At 32.8% G+C, this 22987-nt stretch overlaps 1 protein-coding gene across 2 annotated transcripts in view; it reads right to left on the bottom strand.

The window, feature by feature from the left end:
* Positions 1–1132: 1132 nt before the first annotated feature.
* The window catches only part of ARID4A (AT-rich interaction domain 4A), an 82909-nt gene continuing 61054 nt past the window's right edge, over positions 1133–22987 (bottom strand). The window contains exons 17-24 of one of the 2 annotated variants that reach the window (XM_051977742.1): positions 20926–21123; positions 17891–17975; positions 12630–12831; positions 10508–11647; positions 10187–10291; positions 8473–8682; positions 7632–7778; positions 1133–2913 (exon numbers count right to left, since the gene is read on the bottom strand). In XM_051977742.1, the coding sequence (XP_051833702.1) occupies positions 2810–2913; positions 7632–7778; positions 8473–8682; positions 10187–10291; positions 10508–11647; positions 12630–12831; positions 17891–17975; positions 20926–21123 (2191 nt within the window). In that variant the 3' untranslated portion in view covers positions 1133–2809. The remainder of the gene's footprint in view (positions 2914–7631; positions 7779–8472; positions 8683–10186; positions 10292–10507; positions 11648–12629; positions 12832–17890; positions 17976–20925; positions 21124–22987) is intronic. The other variant, XM_051977743.1, reaches the window with a different exon arrangement.

The following is a 22987-nucleotide window of genomic DNA, read 5'->3' as shown; positions in this document are numbered from 1 at the left end:
CAAGACAAAAATGATAAGTGTGTTGTTAATTTGTGGTTTTCTAAGTCAATATGTAGCACGTATTTCTATTTGAATTTAACTTTTCTGATGCAAAAAAATAAAAGCTACTATTCATTAATAACATTCACTAAGGAAAAGACCCACTCATCAAATTAGATTCCCCAGGATCCCTGTGCAAGATGAATGTTGATATCTGTCCCTATTTATCTCTTCACTATTAAAAACTCCAAAAAAAAGTATTAAAAGACCTTTCAGTAAACTGTTTAAATTTTTGCAATTTTTAATGATCTTTTCACCTTAAAAAATATCACCTATACCATTATGCCCCAAAATTTAATTCCTGATTCTTTGCTTGTTCTAAGAATTACTGTATAACTTAACCTAAATTAAGAAGAAAAACATATTTTCCTAATTTTTAGCTTCATTTTTCAAGATAAGACCCAATTTAATTCCAAAACCCCATCCTACTCATTTTTCCTATGAAATACATTTTGTTTCCCATTTTAAATTTATTCATGTTAATCTTTTATTGGTACCAATCATTATTAAATAACAGCTTTCTATATTTAAAAAAAATTCAAACTGACTCATTTTTGTTACGTGCTATGAAATTGATGGTGGGGTGGATAGTAGACCCATTACTGGAATAGTTGAACAAAAATAAGGATGATTTTCAGTAAAGAACAATGATATGTAACTGCTTAAATACTTTTACATATTTCTATTTTTTCAAAAATTTAGAATTTATGTTTATATATTTATACATATATATATATATGCACACACACATATCAATCTTATTAGTGAACAAGATTGACAAAGTATTTTGCAAATAATTCACTATTAGCTTCTAATTCCCAACTGATATGATCTATACTTCCTTTTTACACATAAAATATAAATGTTTTTATTTGTTTTAAGGATAAAGTAATATTGAAAACTTTAACTTTCTAAATTTTGATTTCTCAAATGTAAATTACTGGCACTTAAAAGAGTAATTAATCATTTAATGAAAACTGAGAATGTAAAGTCTATGTTTAAAACATAGCCTTTATTAATACTGCTCACTGAGCTCCATTTTTATTTTACATTGAAATACTTCTGCTTTGCTAAATAAAGACAGAAAAGTGCATTTTACAAGAGTATTTTTTTGTTTTTAATTCTCTGCGAAAATGGAATCTGAATCACAAGTTCACAATGTGGTAAGATGAAAGAAATTTCAAGAAACAACGATTTTAGTAATGCTACCCCATCACTAGTGTTTAGCTCTGACTTTTTGTTGTTGTGAATCATAATATCCTGATATACAGTCTAGAGCATCTATGTTATTACTCTACAGCATATTAAACACAGAAAAGGGGGTTAAAAAACCCCCTTTCAATGTACAAACATGAATAAAAAATTGATAAAAAAATCACTTTTATACATAATGTATAAGCAAACTTTTAAATACATGGTTTTGGAAGTATTATTTACAAAATGTATCAGTTTGTGGGACAATCCACAAACAGAGCATACATAGTTGCTTTACTTTATTGTTGCATCTCAACTTTGGGAGATATAAATTCATTCGGCAGTATAGCAAACATAAAAACTGTGACATAGCATCTTAAGGGCAACCAAAAAAAATTGATCCTCAAAACAGTTTAAGTACTAGGACTGCCAAAGTTTCAAAACAAGGACATATTTTAATAATCCAGATGCCTGATTACAGTTCTATACTGATGAAGATTTTAAGAGACAGACCCACTTCATATACAGGCAAGGCTATTGGATACCTCCTGTAAGAGTTACAGCTGAGAGTTATGTTTAATCGAAAGAGTGAACTAACCTAGAATTTTATTTTTTTCAATTTTATTAATATTTTAAAAAATACATAAAAATACAACATCCAATGTCTGAATAAATATATTTAACAAGTTGCAAGATAATACCTTATTTTACACAAAAATTTCAGCTTTAGAAATCTTGTTAAATAACTTCATTGTTGTTATATATTTCATTTTTGTCTTTTTGTAACAAAATAAAAACTCTGAAATTACATAGAAAAAAGACAAAATATTTTTGTCAAGGAATAAGATAGTCCACTGAAAACTTATTCACAATTCCACTGTAAACATTAATAAACATTAAAATATTTGCATAATTGTGTGCTCAAAAATCCTATAAAAAGTGGAAGACTTATTACAACGGTAGTTTTCAGTCAACTACACTTCCTTTCACAATTTATTTTGTCCCATTTACACCTTTAAAACTGGGCACACTGCTGAACACATACTTTGGCAGTTCTGTATAGCAAGTGCTTCCACACAAAAGAACCAAAAAACAAAAACAAAAACAAAACAAAAAACTACTCACCAAGAATTAAATATATCTTGGTGAAAGTGCAGCAGTAACTATTCAGCTGGATAGTATTTTGATGTTTGTGTGCACTTGCTTGTCTATGATTTCTATAAAACACCTGAAAACTTTGTTAGACAATTTAAATTTGCTAAGTGCCCTTTCTCTGTATCAACAAAAACATAAACAAATATTAAGGGGAAAAATGACGACAAATATGGCAGATTGCCTAACCTTCAATTATCAATCAGCTTATTTTTCTTTTTTTGCAACAGAAAGGAAAAAAAACAAAAACAAAAAAAAGGGTGGAGGGAGAGGAAGGGGAAAACGATACAATCCAGCAGTGGAAAAGTGTACAGGATATACTTGGCAATGTTAAACCAGTTGAGTGCTTTCTGTGGTTGTATTTCAGGGTTTAAGGATTTATGTCCATGGCAGCAAACTGCTGGGAAGGCAGAGAAAGTATTTATCACCTGCATTCTACAGCAAGCACGTTTTGTGGGGGAGATGATGATGATGGACTCATTCCAGTGTCTGATGAAGCAGATGACATTGAGGCCCCTGCATGAGACACTGTGGAATAAAAAAGAGAAACTTAAAACAACCAAGAAATTTTTTAATGTTAAATTAAAATAAATTTCTAAACATGTAAAATACTTCAACCAATAAGAACTTTTTAAAAATGCTGCATATGAAGTGACTTTGCGTAAATTTTCAGAGAATTTTGCAAGGGGGTGGTGGTATTTGGATTTTGGTTGAGAAAAATCTTATATAAAAAAGTAACAAAATGTTACAGGAAAGTAGTTTATTTGGTGCTATTTAATGACACTCACTGCATTTAGGAATGGTGCAAGTTAGTTAAAAATTATACATAGATCCAAAAAGGTACTAAGAAATATTTCATAATGTTATTCTTCCTTTTTACCACTACTACTTCTTTTACATTCCTTCTTCTCCTTCCTCTTTGCTGTTGTTTATATTATTTCTTCAGCCTGTTGAATTTCTACAACTCCTTTGCAGCCCACTTCAAAAGTTTCATCTTCCTAAGAAGAAAGTCAGAACTAACTTTCCCTCATCTTATCTGTTACTTTCTACTACTCATGGTACTAATCACTATTCATATGATAGCTGTGTAATTAACTGTACACCAAGTAAGCCCATGGTCTCATAAATGTGAATAGATATTAGTATGCATGAATACATCTATCAATTCTCTCTCATACTTATTATGTTATCATTCCATTTTCTTTCCGCTCTGCATATATGTCCTGTGATGATGTTCTTACATTATCTGTATGGCATAATTCATCATGTGGAAAATTTTAGCATCACTATGATCACTATTCCCTCTTCATTGCCCTTTGGGTAAAATTTCATATCTTTGAAGACTGTGGCATTTCATGGTTTGTAGCCATACAAAATGACTAGCATAATTTAAAGTTTTTTTTTTTTTAAATAGAACTTTTTTATTATGAGAAATAGGGAGTAATTAACTGTTCAATTTTCCAAAAAGTAGTATTGGTCATTCTCATCCAAATGTTGAATTCTGAGCTTAGATCACTATTCCTTTGTAATGTTTGTCCATAGTGCAAAAAAAAGAGCTCTTCAGCTCTATGGATAGTCCACCCAACTGTATACTGTAGTTTAGAAAATGTTTTACATACACTTAGAATTCTTGGATGTCAAAGAGAAGGTTCGACAGTGTTCTCGGACTTGATGCAAGTATCACAATACTATTAAAAAAACATGAGTAGAGGAGGACCTCACCTTCTATGAGGAATCCCATTTTCATTTAAATGCTGTGCTGGGTATCCTCTAAAACAGTGACAATAATCACATATCTCCCTGTTTTATGGCTCATTTCATATTAGTGATCTAAAAGTAAGCATGACTGTTCTTTGATCTTCAGAATCCTGAGCGATTCTAACATATGCACAGAAGACAATTGGAGAAAAGTCCACAAAGAAGGACACTGCTCTACTCAATCAAACAAAAAGTGCTATCTTGTATGTTCTACACCTTTCACTCAAGTTTGTACCAATGAACATGGCTTTTATGCTAGGGATAGGAAAATAGGCATATGGGTTGACAGTTATATTATTAGTTGCTTTCTTTTCTGATTTGTCTCTTGCCTGATAATTCCTTTTCATTCTACATGATTGACTATTCAGCTAAGTCAGGCCTATTAACCAGGGGTGTCACCCAAGATTCTGCATTTGGTCTCTATACTATCTCATTTAGTCATTATCGTTAATGCCCATGAATTCAATTATTATCTCTATGATCTATTTGTCCAGTCCTAATCTGTCTCCAGATTTCTAGTCTCACTTCTCCAACAGAAAACTGATGTTCCATAAATCTCAAAATCAGCATATGCAAAATTAGACTCTCACCCCCACCCATAATTTAACTTCTTTGTTATTGCTGAGGGTATTACTCCTCCTGGTTAACTAGGCTCACAACCTAGGTGTCTTAACTTTTCACTGTTTCTCATCTCTCATATGTAATTACTTTCCAAGTTCTAACAATTCTGTCTTTGTAACCTGTCAAATACACACACACACACACACATTTTCTCTATTTTGATATGCCACCAACCTGGTATCAGTATTCATACTTGGACTATTAAAATAGCCTTCCTAGTTACTCATTATTTTAATTTTGTCTCTTGATACAGTTCACCCTTCCACTTAACGTCAAACTGACCTTAACATGCAATTCAAAGCATGTCACTGTCTTACTCCATAAACTCCATTAGCTCCCTATTACCTCCAACTTTATATTTCCTTTTTCCTTTCCATCCCTCAAAAGTCCTCAAGATTATTTTACTTCCAGGATGATCTCCCTTTGAATATTTGGTCTAGTCCGGATATTTCTGCAATTATTTTAAAAAAATTTCATTTCCATTTTCTTCTAATTTGGCAACCTTGGAACTCGGATACTGAAACTAAACATTGTCAGCTCCACTGTCCTTGAAGGTAGTAGAAAAGTAGATCATAACATCTTCATAGACATTTTCCTTTATCATCATTCTCCTTCTAGATAAACTCTGAAATATCTTCAGGATGACTTTGCTTAATTGGATCTCTTATTAATCTATTTTTAAACTTCCTTTGGTTTCCAATGCAGCTTAATGTTTTATGAGATGATAATCCTCATGATTTTCCACTATTCCAATTCAGTAAAATTTAACAAACTAAGTTCATATTCTAAAGTGGTACTGCCTTTGTTGGCATCTGTCTCAGCAGATAAGATTTTGCTGGCAATTGAATTATAGTGCTTAAACTTCTTTAAGAAATTTTTAATCATGCAGTGTCCATAACTACTCCTCCATCCAACTCAGATAATTTACTATAAAAAGTTTTTAAAATAAGTCAAATTAGGAATATTTTAATAGCATGCTATATATCTCTTTCTTGTTTTAATTCTTCCATTTTTTCAAATTAATTTTGATCTGTAGTCTAAGAAGTGGTTGTATTATAAATAGATAACTGATTTAGGAATGGCTCCTACAGCAGTAATGACTAATTTCCTGTCAGTTAAAATAAAATTTTACTTTTTGTGAGATTATTTGCTGTTCACTGTTGTCTTGACTTTCTTTTTGAAAAAAGTATTCTTAATATATGGGTAGGAAGGCTACTTAGTAGTCTACAAATCTTTGGCCTCACCTGTTTCTCACTGATGAATTTTATCTTTCAATCACCTATCTTCCTGTTTTATGGCTGATTTTATATTAGTGATTTGAAGGTAAAAGTTATTTCTGTTCTTTGACCTTCAGAATCCTGAACAATTCAAACATATGCACAAAAGACAATTAACTGAAGAAAAGTCTTTAAAGGAGGACACTGCTCTATTGAATCAAACAAAAAGTGTTATCTTATATATTCTACATCTTTCAGTCAACTGTGAACCAACTAGGATGGTGAAAAGAGCTTGAGTCCAAGCTATATAAACATTGTTTGAACCTCTCGATGTAATTTTGCTTCTCTAACTGCATTAGGGACATCAAAATCACTGAGCAGGCAAAATATATTTTTATTGAATCTAAAGGATTTTATTTAATTCTGTATAGAATTTCTCTAACTCATTCCTGCAAAAGATGTTGATATAGAAGTTATATTAAATTCATGATGATCTTTTTTGCAATTAGTTATCACAAACAAGTCTTACAATATGATAAGACCAAATGTCCCATGAAATGATGTTTCTTGTTGTCTTTGAATGCATAATAAGGTCAATTCCTTTATCTCCTTTTCCAAGGGGAAACTCTGATATTGTTGCCATCCTTCAATTTGTATTAAACTTCCTTTTGCTTTCTAGCTTTACTGATATAATGGTAATCCATTTTTTTCCAAATGTGCCTAAAGCCTTGGTCACCATATACATACATACACATAGGATAGCAACAGATATATCAAATTTTACAGTTTAAAATTTCTACTCTTTGCTTTGACCCTTTTCCAACACTGCTAATCACCAAAAGAATGGATATGAGCATGAAAGGATCAGGGTTACTTTATATTCTTACTTCATGGGCTGATTGATAATCAGAGAATCTGCCACTTAACGGCCAAGTAACTAGTCATGGATTTTTATGTTCTAAGACTGAGCAGACATATTGCTAGAATTTATAATTATGCTATAATTAATATCTGTAAAAGTGTACATCATGCTTATCTATGTACATACTGTATCCATGTCAGTGGATATACATACAAAGGAAAAGCCTTTGCTCTCAAGAAACCTATGGTCTGTATCCATGTCAGACCATAGGTTTCTTGAGAGCAAAGGCTTTTCCTTATTTTGTTATTATAACCCTAGGGGCCTAGTTGTGTCTGACACAGAATAGATGCTTATTAGTAAATGCTTGCTGCGTTAGATTATGTTATTACTTGAAGGGATTTTTTTTCTTTTATTCTGTAGTGGACTTCTATAAGGCAAAAGACTATTTTACTTGTGTTTTTACCTACCATAAATCTTGACGAAATATTTGATCAATGAATTTTGAAGCAAGTTTTTTTCATAATGAGTAACTTGCCTTCATGAAAACATCTAAATGCTTTAAAATTCAGTGTTTACCCAATGTGTTGCTTTTAAGTGACTTACTCCGCTGAATCCAAGATTATGACCCATTTACATCAACAATCACAACAAAATGGCTAAAACAGCAAGAACTAAAATGGCCAAAAGGCAATCTATTTCTAGCTTACTAAATCACCACCCAAAATTATTTTACAAATACAATATGAATTAGAAGGGCAATAAAAGGAGGAACTCTGGATAACAATTACCTTCTCTATCTTTCTTTTTTAATCTTTTTCTCCTTCTGTCTATAGTTGCTACTTCTGACTTCAGTGACATATAATATTTTCTTATTTCCTGCAATTTTTCTTGTAGAAAAGAGATCCTCTCTGTACTGTTCATATTGTCTAGTTCATCTAGAAAAAAAAAAAGAAAGAAAAATTTCTTGAGAGGAAAAACAGTTTACAAAAGAAGATACAATAATTCAATTCAGCAGTTGAAATAAATACAATGTTAGTTATTATAAATTATTATACTAAACTTAAGCCAATAATCATGAACACAAAATAATTAACAAATGTATGAATTTTCTTTTCTCAAATAGCAGATTATCACTGTTACGTATTTTTTAGTGTAGATGTGTGATTTCATCAATATACAGGTCTTACAAGGAAATCTGCCAAAATAGATAAGCAATTTAATGTCTTGGCATTGCCTAGGATATAAAGAGTAACTCCCCGGCTTTAGACAGTCAGTATTTATCAGCAGCAGGAATTGAACCTAGATTTCCTTGTATGATGTTAACTGACCACCACATTATACTGCCTCTTTTGGTCTATTATAATTGCCCAGTCCACAAAAATGGTATGCTTGGGCTTTTCAGCTATATATGCAATGAATGTCTCATTCTCTAGCTAAGGATCATCTTTAAGTCACCATAAAAAAAAAAACCATATATATATATATATATATATATATATATATATATAAAATAAAGCACATACAGGAAGGCACAAGCTTTTAGGTTCATAAATAATGATTATTCACAAGAAAACTATATTACTGAATTTGTTAAGATTCTTGGATGAATGCTTTTTAAATGTTTCTTACTAAGTTGAAAACTCCATTTATATGCTCTAGGGGATGAATTTTGATTCTTGTCTCGGTGTTTGTCCTTGTCTCCATCTTTAATGTGAGGCGACATCATTCTTGCTGGAGATCGAGCAAGCTTTGGGGGCTTTGCCACATGTATGTGTTTTACTGGTGTACATTTACTTGTACTGTCTGGGACAGGAAGATCTTCACTATCACTGCTTTGTCCTATAACAAGAGAAAGAATCCCATGAGAGGCTGTTGACAATATCTCATGTGTTCAAAGCAGAGATAGGAAAAATGGATAGTGAATTAACAAGATCACTGAATAAAGGCCAAAGATAGCACTTTCCTCAAGTAACAAAAATAAAATAAGAATCTGAATTATATTTATTTTTAAAATGACATAGCATTAAATTGGCAAGGAGATAGTGCTTTGCATTATAGTTTTGAGTGCTGATAAAAGCCCTCAATGTGGTTTTCATTATATTTTGTTAATCTATATTATCAATAGTAACAATAGTATTTTTAATTCATTTAGCCCCTTTTGTAAAGTCTTTCTGAAGGACCAAATTAAACTTTCCCAATAACATTTAAAACCATTTATATTTAACTATGTATATGGAAATAAATAAAATATGTTCTCTGAAAAAATATGTTCTTTTCTCAAGTGCTACTTCCTGGAAGTAAAATTAGCTACCAAAAGAGGTACCCTAAGTTATCACAAACATTAAAATAGCCTACTCTCCCCAGTTCCTACCACATAATGAAATACAATAATATTGCAAATATTTCTTAATGGCTAGAAATAAATGAAAGATGTCATAATAGGTAAATATCTTTGCCTTTAAGTTACTATAGGTCAAATGCAATTAAAACCTCTGTATATCAGATTTAAAATTATAGTCAGTAATACTCATTTTAATCATTAATATAAAAATCCCCCAAAGTGCTATACTCTAAAGCAAAAAAGGAAAAAAAATTAAAACTCTAAAGTTATGACTCTTCATATAAAACTATTTTTCAAGAATTTTAAGTTTTTATATTTCTATAAAACATTTCAACATATTTCTAAAATGTTATCTAATCACCTCTATTAATCAAATGTCTATATTTCGAACATAATTTTAAATGTTATCAAATCACCTCTATAACCAAATGTAAAATATCTAAATTATCCTTTCCCCAAACTACAACTCCAAAGAGAATGTAAATATAGTCTGCTCACATAAAAAGTTTAATATCAGGAAAATTACTCTTCAATTTACCTATAATGTATATAGACTTGTGTTGGAGCCTCATTCATGAGAGAAATTTCCTTATATTTGAAAAATTACTGTAATCTTGTGGACCTTAGAAACTTACTCTCCTAATGAAAATTTAAAATCCTCATTCAAAAATTTAAATTTAATGACAAATAAAACTCCTTTTAAAATTACTTTCATTTAATATTTCTGAAGGGTATGTTTGGCTAATATTAAATTATTACAAAAAAGAAAAAAGTGGAAAGAGGAAGCTGACAATATAATTTTAATGACTTTAATACTTTCAAAATGTGAACTACAGAGCTAAATTAAAAATAAAAGGAAAAACTAAACAGAAGCACACAACAATGACAAATTAATCATCCTGAAAATGTGACATCTATATAAAGGAAGAAACTACAAGTAGGAAGAATGAGTGAAAAAGCCAGTGTATTTTACACTAAGACAAACAGTAAGAGGGTTCCTACCTGCTCCATTCTTTTCATTTTTGATGGTAGCACTTGTTCGCTTTGGTGGACGTTTTTGTTTTTTTGCTAATGATCCACCATTTCCATCACTTTGCCTTTTCTGGCCTAAAGTAAGATTTTAAAAAAAATGCACCTATTAAGCATCAATCTTTATTCCATTATACAGTTGTTAATCACCACATGTCTTTGAAAATGTGTTTTAGAAAACCAAATGCCAATGAAAGGAACAGATTTTATTTTAAAATATTCTCATACGTCACAGGTGAAAAAGTCAAAAGAATTGTCTAGCACACAGATCACACATCCCCAGAAAACACCCACCTTTGTCTCTGATCTCTCTTTCTTGGACAGTCACGCTACAAGTGCTTGATGTAGTGCTGGCTTCAAATCCATTGGCTGACTCGCTCTCACAGAGGCCTTCTTGAGACTCTTCAGCCACACTGTCAACTTCGATTGTTATATCACTTTCACTCTTGATACTTCGAGACTCCTCTTGACTGAGAGCAAGTGGGGAAGCAGCAGAAAAGCCAGGTGGTGCAGCAGGGGGCAAGGCAGGAGGATTGGGAACAGGGCTGACAGGGTCAGGTATATCTGTGCCTGCCTCATCAGCACTATTCTTATCCTTCTCATCCAAGTCATCGAGATCTACTTCATGACAAACCAAAGTTTCTGGTCCAATTAGGGGCATAATATCTTCTTCCTCTTCTTTTACTGTAACATTCTCACTTTCTTTAGCATTTGGAAAGTCAAAATTTTCAGTGGCCAGGTCCTGAACTGGTGGCTCCGACTCTGCTATCAATGATGGCATTTCCTCATGTTCTAATTCAGGCTGTTCTTCAGAATTTAATTCCTTAAATTCCTCAGATATGATAGAATCACTGGTTCGTTCTTCAGACACAAGAGCTGGCACTTCCATTTCAGTCTCAATTCGAATTTTTTTCTCTGGTGATGATTGTCCTGGTATTTTCCTCTTTAATTTTTTTTCTTTTGAGCATGAGTCCATTTCATCTTCGGTAGTAGAGGAAAAATCTTTACTTTCTAAAGAAGAAACTTCTAGATTAAGGGGTTCTATGTAAGATTCACTTCTTGCTTCATCCTGGCTCAGTGGAGAAATCTTTATAGTCTCCAAAGAAAGATCTTTTGTCTTGTTTTTTCTCCCTTTAGCTTTAGGAGATTTTTCTGTTTCTTTCTTAATTTCTTCTACTTGCTCTGTTTTGTTTCCAAAAATTTGCACTATTTGTTCACTTTCTTCAACTTCCAACTTCAGGGTTTCTAAAGACTGTACTTGAGTCCTATCATTTTCTTTTAACACACATGGAAATTTTGGATTTTCTTCTTCTGTCTTATCATCAATCAATTTTTCACTTTTTTCAAGTTCTTCTAAAATCTCTGGAGAAAATTCTTCATTCACCAAATTTTTATCTGAAGTATCTTCAATTTCACTATCAGAAGAAGCAGAGTCTATGGAGGAAAGATAATGTTATAAAAAAGGCTGGAAATTTCTGTGAAGGAGAATTTTCAACACAAACTTCATACTAACATACAAACTTCTAACATACTAACAATATAAACTTCAATTAAATGTAGTAGTATAAAATCAATGCATATGCAGTAGTTACTTATAGTTGTGGAGGACTTTTGTTTTGAAAAATCCTGATTTAGGATGTAATATCACTTATCATATCCAAAGACATAACTAACATTGGGCTTTTTATTCCTCAGCATATTAGCAAGATGTTCTGAATCTAATTCAATAGATAATGAACAACATTTATTAGTTATGGTTTTTCAATGTTTTAATATCTGATTGATAATAGCTCTTTTTTTTTTTGAATCAAAGGAATTATATATCTATAGTAAGCAAAGCTAATCAAAATTAGTTATCAAATTTTAAAATTAGTTCTTTAGTCAACAGGTTAAAAAAACTGGCAATCTTTTCTCACTGATTAAGTGGTTCTTTTTAGAATAAAGTCAAAATAAACTGGTAGAGTCAGTGATGATAAATCTTAAGTGATAAAGTAATATACCAGTTAATTTACAATGTAAAACATTTTTAAAAGAACCTTGACAACAAGGAACATAAACCCTGATGAAATTTAAATAAACAGATTAAAAATACACAAAACCTATTATGTCCTTTTCTTAGAAATCTGTTTTAAAGGAAAAAGTTTAAAGAGTTAGTTTTCCCCCTCTTGCTTATGTTTCTAAACTAATATATCCATTTGGATAAAGTAAAGAAAAAAATATATGAGCAGTTTATTAGAAGCAAAAGAATCACTCAGTTTTTGTAAGCTTAAATGTTACAATAAAACCAGCATTTTTTTTAAGACTTTGCTCTTTAAAATTGAGATTTACAGTTTAAAAAAAATCTGGAATCACTGAGATTTTACTATTTATATAACTGACTGGAAAAAGAATTAATTGCATTATTAAAATACTGTACCTTCCATTCCATTTGCCAGAGGTGAGCTGTCTGGTAAACTGCTTCGTGCAGTTCGGGCACTCACTTTCCCTTCAATATTTGGAGACTTAGACACACTGTAAGACATATTTGATGGAAGGGTGGACTTCAGAGGAGGACGTCCACGTTTTGACTTTTGTCTCTCTTCTTCTTTTTTCTCATCCTTTTCACTGTCTTCTTTATTCTATGTAACAACAAAAAAGTTCTATTAGGATAACATTTTGAAACTGGCACTTTTCATGCAAATTTTATCCTATTAGTCCCTATGGAAAATAGACACAGAAAAAGACCATAAAAGAAAATATTTTACAAGGAATACTATATAAAAGTCTATTTCCAACTATCTACAGCAACCTAACGCAATACTTGCATGGGAAAAAAAAAATCACTTAAAGACTATTTTAAACTTGAAAATATCTTTTTCAGTTAAATATTATCCTAAAGTATATCAAAAGTTTACCTCAGAGATCATGACTGCCACCTTCCTGAAGTAATATATATTTTAGTTATAACATTCTTTTTTAGCTCCTCTTCAACTCCAGTCAAAAGATATTTATGTCAAAGAGCTATATGGGCAATCAATAAGTACTAACTTGACTATGAGCCAGGTTCTGTATTAAGAACTGAACAAAAATGAAATATTCCCTGATCTCAATAACTTATAAATATAGAGTGAGTCAGGGGAAATCATTATAGCTAGGAAAGGGGAAGTAAAGAAGGGAGAAGGAATCAGAAAAATCTTATAACCTTGAAACAAATTAGGAATTTTGAAAATTGATGAGAGCTCACTGTAAACATGGAGATAATCACGTACAAAGGTCAAGAGACAGAAAATAAGATTATCACTTAAGTAGTTATCAGTTTTATTGGTTTGCAATGGTTTGCAACAAAGCTAGAAAGACAGGTTGGACCCAAATTGTGGGAAACTTTAAATGCAACAAATGGATTTACAGTTTATTCCAGAGGTAAAAATTAAGGACCAATTAAGAGTTTACTAGGTAACTGGAATGATGTTGTCAGACTTGTGCTTTAGGAAAATCAGTTTAACAGTAATATGAATTAGAAAGGGGAGAGATTTGAGTTAACTGACCAATTAGAAGCAACTGTTAACAATCTAGGGAAAAGGTGTTAAGATCCTGAATAAGTCTGGTGGCGATCTGAATTAAGAAAAGGGAACCAATTCAAGAGAGGTTATTGAAGTAGATACAAGAAAATTTCCTAACTTATATAGAGTAAGACTGAAAAGATAATAATCTCACTAAAATAATCAGCCTGCATGACTGAAAGGATAGTGGTACTCTCTAGAACAAAATTCTTAAACGGTGGGTGGAAATTTTAAAGGAGGTTGTGTAAATGAATGTGGGGGAATGGGAAATTATGATTTATTATCAGTAAATATCTGCTCTGTAAACCTATTTTATATGCCTATACACCAAGGTCACATAAAAATTTCTCAGGCAAAAAGAAGTTGTGAGTAGAAAAAGTTTAAGAAGCTGTGGTCTAGAGAAATGACAAAGTTTACAGCAAGAATGGATTTAGGGGAAAAGATGATGAGTTTTTGGAAACTGAGTAGATGCCCATCAACTAGAAAATGGCTGAATAAATTGTGGTATATGAATATTATGGAATATTATTGTTCGGTAAGAAATGACCAACAGGATGATTTCAGAAAGGCCTGGAGAGATTTACACAAACTGATGCTGAGTGAAACAAGCAGGGCCAGGAGATCATTACATACTTCAACAACAATACTACATGATGATCAATTCTGATGGACCTGGCCATCTTCAGCAATGAGATGAACCAAATCAATTCCACTGGAGCAGTAATGAACTGAACCAGCTATGCCCAGCAAAAGAACTCTGGGAGATGACTAAGAACCATTACATTGAATTCCCAATCCCTATATTTTCACGTGCCTGCATTTTGGATTTCCTTCACAGCTAATTGTATAATATTTCAGAGTCCGATTCTTTTTGTACAGCAAAATAACGGTTTGGTCAAGTATACTTATTGTGAATCTAACTTATAATTTAATATATTTAACATCTACTGGTCATCCTGCCATCTAGGGGAGGGGTTGGGGGGAAAGAGGGGGAAAATTGGACCAAAAGATTTGGCAACTGTCAATGCTGTAAAATTACCCATGCATATAACTTGTAAATAAAAAGCTATTTAAAAAAAAAAAAAGATGATGAGTTTTGTTTGGGAAATACAGAGATTGAGATAGATATAAGCTCTCTAACTCAATTTCCCAGGAGGCAATTGGTGACAAGGGATTGTACCTTGCAAAAATGACTTGAATATATAGACCTGGGAGCTATTGGCATAGAGATAAGGATCAAACATATGTTTGATGAAGTAGATGAACTCATCAAAAGAGAATGTTGAGAGAGAAGATGGTACAGAATGGAACCTTGGGGAATACCTTCAGTCAAGAAGTTTGTTATGGATGATGATTGTAAAGAAAAATGACAAAAAGTGGATCAAAACTGAGGGAAACAGAAAAAAAAGTAGTTAATAATATCAAATGCTGAAGAGATGTTAAGAAGAATAAGGACTAAGAAAATGTCATCAGATTTTGCAATTAAGTAGTTTTGCTAAATGTTGACTTTGGAAAGGACAATTTCAGTTCAGTGATGAAGTTAGAGAGTAGTCTGTAAAGTATTTAGAAAAATAAGGAGGAACTAAAAGCAATGAGTATAAACAGATTTCTCCAAGGAATTTGTCTGAGAAGGGGGGAAGAGTTATAGAACAATGGCTTGTTGGGTTTGTGGGTACAATAAAGGATTTTTTAAGATTAGGGGAGACTTGTCTGTTTATAGACAATGAGGGCAAAAAGAAGGAACCAAAAGTAAAGGGCTGAAGATTAGATAGTGGGGATAATAGTGGGATGAACCTATTGGAAGACTGAAGAGTAAATATAGAGGCTGGCCTTATCAAGGAAAGGGCTACCTCTTCATCAGATTCTTTTGAGTAAAGAAAAAAAAAGGATGATATAAAAGGGCTGTCAGATGAAGAGAGGAGGAAGAAGCTCACAGCAAATGGGCATTATTTTCTCAGAAAGTATGAGGCAAAATCTCAGGTAAAATGGCATGAGGACTGAGTAGCAACAAGAAGTTACTAAACAGAAGAAGTTTGAAATAGCTGTTGTGTGGAAAGAGACAAAGAATCTATATGGAAGGAATAACAGGACTGCCTTGAGTCCATTTGAGTCTACTTGAGATCAGAGAACATAGAAATGTAGTAGCCCTGGTTAACTGTTTAACTACCTCCACCTTAGTTTATTAGCATATAAAAGCCGAGAAGGGCCATAGTAAGAATAATCCAGGGTGAATGTCTGGAAAGGCATAAATAGCAATAGGATAAAAAAAAAAAAAAAGACTCAATAGTAGAGAATGCAATACAGAGTTAAATTAGTCAAGTGGAAGGTAAAAAATGGGAAAGAGTAAAGTGTATCCAGAACAAGGGTGATGGCCTAGGGAAGAATTGAGGTGTGAAGGAAACAGGACAAGATGAGGACCACTCCGCCCCGCCCCCCCCCCCCAAAAAAAGATAAGGAAAGTATAAGGAAAGGTAAACTAATAAAAGGTTATGAAAAGAAAAAATGTTTCAGAATTTTCAATCATAGAAACGATTAAAGAGAGAACTATTTCTGTGATTGAGACAGAGAGTAGGCGTGAGAATTGAAGTGACTGAAGAAATGGGAAATAAGAGTATTTGAAGGATGTAATGGGCCAGAATTCTAGAAAAGTATACTTGAAACAAAGTGTTAACTCAGAGGAATTTACAATGGTTATCTAGTTTAGCATGGTGATTAACAGTTCTCTAGTTCAGTATATGTACTTAGTACTTAATAATTGAATTCTACAAGAGCCAACAAGGACTGGATGAGAGACATTCCATCTTTGAGCAGGCTCCTGGTGGCTCTCCTTCTTCTTCCCCCACTCAGACCAAGGCCTGTCTGAAGGGCCTTCAGAAAGCTAGCCTGGGCCCCAGGCAAGGAGACAGACTGTGAAGGAGACAATAAAGAATTTGGACATTATCCCTGGCTATTCTCGTGGTCCAAAGACCTCCAGAAAGCTAACCAGAATATTACAGAAGGAAGGCTGGATTTCCTTACATAAGGTAGGACTTTGGAACAGGAACAGTGTTAATCAGGTCTTTCAGCTTGTGTGATAAATGTGTATACAGTGAACTTCAGAAAACAGATGATGGCAGCAGAGTCTAGAAATGATCGTCTCTCTTGTGTGGCTTTTACATGATTTATATATTACATATTTTATATAACTATGTTTTTATATATTTACATACACATTTGGATGGAAGCACTAGCAATTGGAGGATGGAAGCACTAGCAATTGGAGGTGTCATAGAGAAAGTAATGTTTGAATTTAGTTTTCAAGGAAACTAGAGATTCTAAGAAGCAGGTGTATATTTCAGTTATAAGGGAGAGAATGTACAAAGCCATAAAATGGTTTATGCAAAGAACAGCAAGAAACCTTGTTTAGTGAGTGAAAGAGAGAGAGAGAGGGAAGAAGTCTGGAAATCATGAAGGCATTTTCAAGCCAAAGAAGTTTTAATTTGATCATCAAGATACAAAGGTGCTTACTGAGCATGTGAATAACAATATTTAGATTTCAGCTTTAGAATCGGTTTGGTAATCTGGGTGGGAAATAGACTAGACGAGGCTGAGGGACCAATTAGAAGGTTATTGCAATAGAATAGATGAAGGTTGTGATCTAATAGAATAGATGAAGAATGTGATCTAAGATAGTTGTAGTAGAGAAAAAAGAATTAATGAGAAGGCCTTGGTGGTAAATTCAACAAAATTTGTCAACTGACTTGATGTATAGGGTGAGATAGAGAGGTGGGAAAAAGCCACAACCGTAAATTTAAATGACTGGAAAGATGGTGGTGTTCTCAAAAGAGAAAATACAGAAAAAAGAGGGGGTTAGCATGAGGGGGTAACTCATACTAGTGGCAGTGATTTCATTTTTGGACCTAATGAACTTGAGATATCTATGGGAGATCCAGATTGATATGTCCATTAGGCAGATGAGAATTGAGTCAGGAGAATGTCTAGATCTAGATATATAATTTCTATGCTGAAAATGTTTGCATAGGTGACAAGTCTCAGTAAGTATCTGAAAATAACATGTACTAAAGGATGAGCTACAAGTTTGTTAATACATCTTAATAAAAAGTTGATGTTATTACAGATACTAATCTATAGACATTACTTTAGTTTTTTTCTTCTGTTTTCTCTTTGGTCCACCTTTGTCCAAAGGCCAGATTATCCTGTCAGCCTTCACCCATTCATCATACCTTAAAATAAACAACACAGAGGTTTAATAATGACAAACCATGATAAATTGCAACTCTTCTCCAGATATAAAAGTATAGCTAACATCCAATAAAAGTTTTGTTATCCAGCATGCTGAGAATAAAACAAGATCTAGTTAACTAAAGAGTTGGAATATCATAGTATCTATAGATTACCATGTGTGACAACTGGAAAGAATTTTTTTTTAAAGTTAAAATGCAATAGAAATGTCAATTTTTAAGTTGTCCCTGTATCATTTAGTTTAGAGGAAGGGAAGACAGGACGAGCCTGGAATAAGAAGGGTGAGAGGGTGGAATTATTAATGGAGAAAAGAGATCAAAGGTAAGGATAGCAAATATTAAGCCTTTAAAAGAATTTCTGAAGCTTCTTTCTACCTGTACAACATATGTAAATTGTAATTCTAACTCTGAGGGGTAGAGAAATATTTGTACCAAGTTTATTAAGTTAGTTAACAAATCTATAATTTCAGAATAAAAAAATAATTCAATGCCCCTCAGCTTGATTCTTTTAATAAATGCCTTCCACTAACTGCTTTAGTGTTTTTCACAATTACCTCTACCTAGCTTCTTATTTTATTAATAAAACTTTATACAGGGTATTCCAAAAGTCTCAATGGGATTTTAAAGGTTAAAACTGCATACCCTGTATTTGACATGTCTGTCATTTTAGAAATTATATGAAATTTTGGGGAAAGAATTTACTTTATTTTTTCAGTTAATTTTCCTTAGATGTCAAATTATGAGATGACAATAACTGTATTTCCTCCAGGCTTTTTCAAAACATCTTGATACTGTGAATACTATGACTGAATTTAAATAACATTGGTGTTGGTTTGGTTGGTTGATTGGAGCATATCAGAAATACCAGTTTCTAGAGTTTTCTGGTGCCAGATAACACAGCTTTTAGGATATATAATACACAAGCATATAAAACTTTAAATAATAATACCTTATATTTATATAGCACTTTTCACATATAGTATCTCATCTGATCCTCATAACAACCCTGTAAGGTAGTTTCTGAGAGGCAACGTGGTAGATATAGTGGAAAGAGCACTGGATTTGGAGTTAGAAGACCTGGGTTCGAATCCTGGCTCTGCTACTTACTACCTGTATGACTTTCCTGGGTCTGTTTCTTCATCTGTAAAATGAGCAAGTTGGATTAAACGACTTCTAAGGACTCTTCTAGTTTTAAATTCTATGATCCATAAAAACTGAGGCTTAGAGATGTGACTTGCCTGAGGTCACACAGAATAGTTAAGTGGCAGAGCCTGCCACTCAAATACAGTTCTTCTGACTCCAAGTTCAATGCTCTCTCCATTATAAAATACTGTTTAAAGCTGAAGTCAAAGGCATTCTCCATAATCTGAGACTATATAATGTAGGAAATAAAACTATTCTGACAGAAACAGAGAGATAAATCAAGAGTCTTTCTGCCTCCTCTATTTTTGGTTGGAACTGGTCTTAATTTCATTCCTAAATTCCTAGGGATCTCCACATGTTATCAGCAAGTAATGAAGCTGGAGCCCTGTCTAGTTTTTCTGCAAATTCTTGGGTTATAAATGGCATTATGATGTACTGAAAAGAACAATCTTGGAATTAGAAGACTCCAAGTCTTGATTTAAGGCCCTGACTCTAACACTGTGACCATAGGCAAGGCACTTACCCTCTATGAGCCTCAGTTTCCTCACCTGTAAAATGGGAGTAATAATATTTTCACCAGATAGCTCACATAAAAAGCTATATAAATGTGAGGTTTTTATTACTGTACTTCTGAGTAGTAACAGTGTCCCTCCCCTCCCCTCATACAGAGCATCTTAGTAACTTTCTAATGCCTTTAGCCAATTTACATGTAATAATGTGCATTACAGTTATCTGTATAGACATCATAACTTTGTATCTATTCCAGCATTTAGCACAGTGCCCACCCTTAAGTGGTAACTACTTAGTACAATATTCGCTGCATTTTAAGTATAAAGTGAAAAGTTCCTAAGGGTTTACAACAACTGCAACGTCATAGATAGGTCCTACCTGGCCTCAGAGCCAAGGGACACCCAGAAAGTTGGGGACAATTCCAGGACTGACCTGGGGCTGACCATGGCTGTTTCCAGGGATTCAGAACCCTGGAAGCATCTCAGCCTTGTTAACCATTCTCTGAATCAGGGACAATCTTGAATCAGGGTAGATCCTATTGTAGCTGTATTGGTGGGACAGAATAAAATTAGCCTTTGTGGATTGAAGGCAAAACAAAGTTTACTATAGGATTTCATTAACAATCTGGTTATCACTTTATCACTTGGTTTATCATTTTAGAAGCTGGGCAGTGGCTGAGATAAATGACAAGGAAAGTTGGAAAACTTAAAAAAAAAAAAGAATGCAAGCAAGAATATATGATGAATGGTATAAATGTTTCAGAAAACCAAACAGACATACTGGTGATAAGCATAAAGAATATACAACAAGGCAAGATTTCAAAGGAATTAAAAAGCAGGAAATAATGAGACCCAGGGATAAGTTATAACTAAAATCAATATTCATAAAATCTGACTTTTCCTGAAGTCATCAATGCAGATTAATATTTAAAATGTATTAGACTACATATATGTAAAAATATTAGATGTTTAATTTCTTTTTATGCAGCAAGCACACAGCTTCTAATATTTGCTATGAGAGAACAGAAATCCTATACCTCTTGTTTGAGGAATAAGTACACTGAAATTTAAAATGTTACTTAAAACTAGTTCCAGGTGATTTATTTTAATACTGGGACAGTTTTTATCTTAATTATATAACTAAATTGATCTAACTTTGTATGCTATAAACCATTTCCTTTTTATGAAATCCAAATGATCATTTATTCCTAGTGGAAACAGTATGCTAACTATAATTGAGAATTAAGATCCATTTATAAGGAAATTTCTTTCCTTCTTACCTGACATTCCATCCATAGTAATGCACCAAGTATAAAACCTCTCCATCATCAATTTCAGTACTTTTAATACTGGCTTCATAAATTTTCTGAGTTTTTCCACGTCCATATTTTACTTTTACTTTGGTTCCTGTTAGGCAGGGCTCTATGTCCTCCTCATCTTCCTCCCCTTCAGATTCCTCTTTGTTTTCAATTTCCTCCCTGTAGCAAGTTATAATATTGATAATGCTACTAATTATGTAATGGTAAATAACAACAACAAACACAACTACATGGGCAAAGAAAAAAAAAATGGTGCTGAATATTCACTACCTATTTAAACATTACCTTCATAACATGATGGAGGAGAAGGAGAAGAAGGAGGAGAAGGAGAAGATTATCATGGACTAGTAAGGGTTTAATTAAGTAAAGGTGCACTGTACCAAATGTCAACTCAGACACTTCTTAAAGGGGAAAAAACCAAAGATGAGAGAGGGACAAGAACAATTTTGGCAAATAAAACAAAACAAAACAAAACAAAACAAAATAAAATGCACTGAAGCATCACAACAAAGATGTTTTCAGGGTCTGTGCTATGGATGTCCTACATGAGAAATTGATCCACAGAGACTTTTTTAAAGACTTTTTAAACTAAACAACATAGGATGAGGCAATAATACCATCTTGTAATCTTAAACCTTCTTTGTGAAGAAAGTTAGATTGGGTTTATTTATTTTACACTGACAAAAATAAGGGCCTGTCTTTCTCTATGCATTAAAAAAAATTTTTTAAGCTTCACGATTCATCCTTAGAAGGAGCTCTGTACATTAAATCATCCATTGATATTGAAAAGTGGCTTTGAGAAGTCAAAATATTACATATACTTATCTTAGTTTATTTTCCACCTAACATCTTCCAGGAGCTTTTCTGGTATTATAGAGTATGAGATTCTCATAAAGGTTATACCAAAATTAGTTGTTACATTATATGGGTTGGTTGGATTTTTTTTAAATTGTTTTTGTTTGCAGGGGGTGGAAAGGGTCTAATTATAATTTCATTGATACAGGGAATTCTTTGCATAGAAACACCTTCTATTGATAAAGATCAACAACTCCTCTAATTTATAATCCTAGTGGATTACTTGGGGAGTATTGAGGAATTAACTGACTTATCCATGCCATATAGCTAGTATGTATTAGAGGCAGGATATAAACCCAATTTTCCTGCTTCCAAAGCCAGCCTGCTGTCCACTAAGCCACATTGCCTCTTTAGATTCTGAATTAATCCTAAAAAAGTACACAATGCTAAATAATCATTGTAATGCCATTTTGAAACTCCGGTGGCACTAATGTTTAACAATAAAAGTTAACTGAGACAAAGCTGATGAATTAGTACAATCAAATACTTTATTATACTGCACAGGTATAAAACATCAACATAGTGACCACTGAGTCATCCAATACAGAAGCTGTGATGGTCTAGTGACTGTTACAGGATAAATTTTCCATTTTCTCCAATGACCATCTGCCATTACAAGACAACTTGAAGCTGATATTTCTATAAGACTTCTTCTTCACTATGATAAGACATCATCAGCCTGTCATTGATTATTTCTAAATATTGTGGTTATCCTTGTCGATCATTCTAAAACTAGCTATGCTGTCTGCAGGATACCATTTTGCATTTAAGACAGGGAAATCTGGACTCACAAAACAAAGTCTTTCCCCTTTTTCTTTGTAAATTAAAAGTTTTTTAAGATTCAGAATTTTCACACAAATATTTACCTGAATGTATATTTTTAAAATTCTACACAAAACTTAAAGCTCTCAATTCTTACTATTAAGTGTCTATTTCTAAACCTAATTTTTTTTGCTTTTCCTATTTCTCTCTCTAGGGCTTCTCTCTAAATCTTGGTCACGACTGAAATGGAATTCTAGCTCACTTGCTACATTCCTTTCTCTATAAATTTTGCCATCAAATTAACTACACCTGAAAATGTCTCCCTCTCATATTCATAGTTCTTTTTTTCTTCCATATCCATGGCACATTTTCAGTAGAATGGTAGTCACTAGTTTCAGGAATACTC

The sequence above is a fragment of the Antechinus flavipes genome, chromosome 2 (genome assembly GCF_016432865.1).
Source record: "Antechinus flavipes isolate AdamAnt ecotype Samford, QLD, Australia chromosome 2, AdamAnt_v2, whole genome shotgun sequence".
In the NCBI taxonomy this organism is placed as follows: Eukaryota; Metazoa; Chordata; class Mammalia; order Dasyuromorphia; family Dasyuridae; genus Antechinus; species Antechinus flavipes.
Note: the sequence above shows the minus strand (reverse complement) of the source record. Positions and strands in the feature narration are given on the sequence as shown.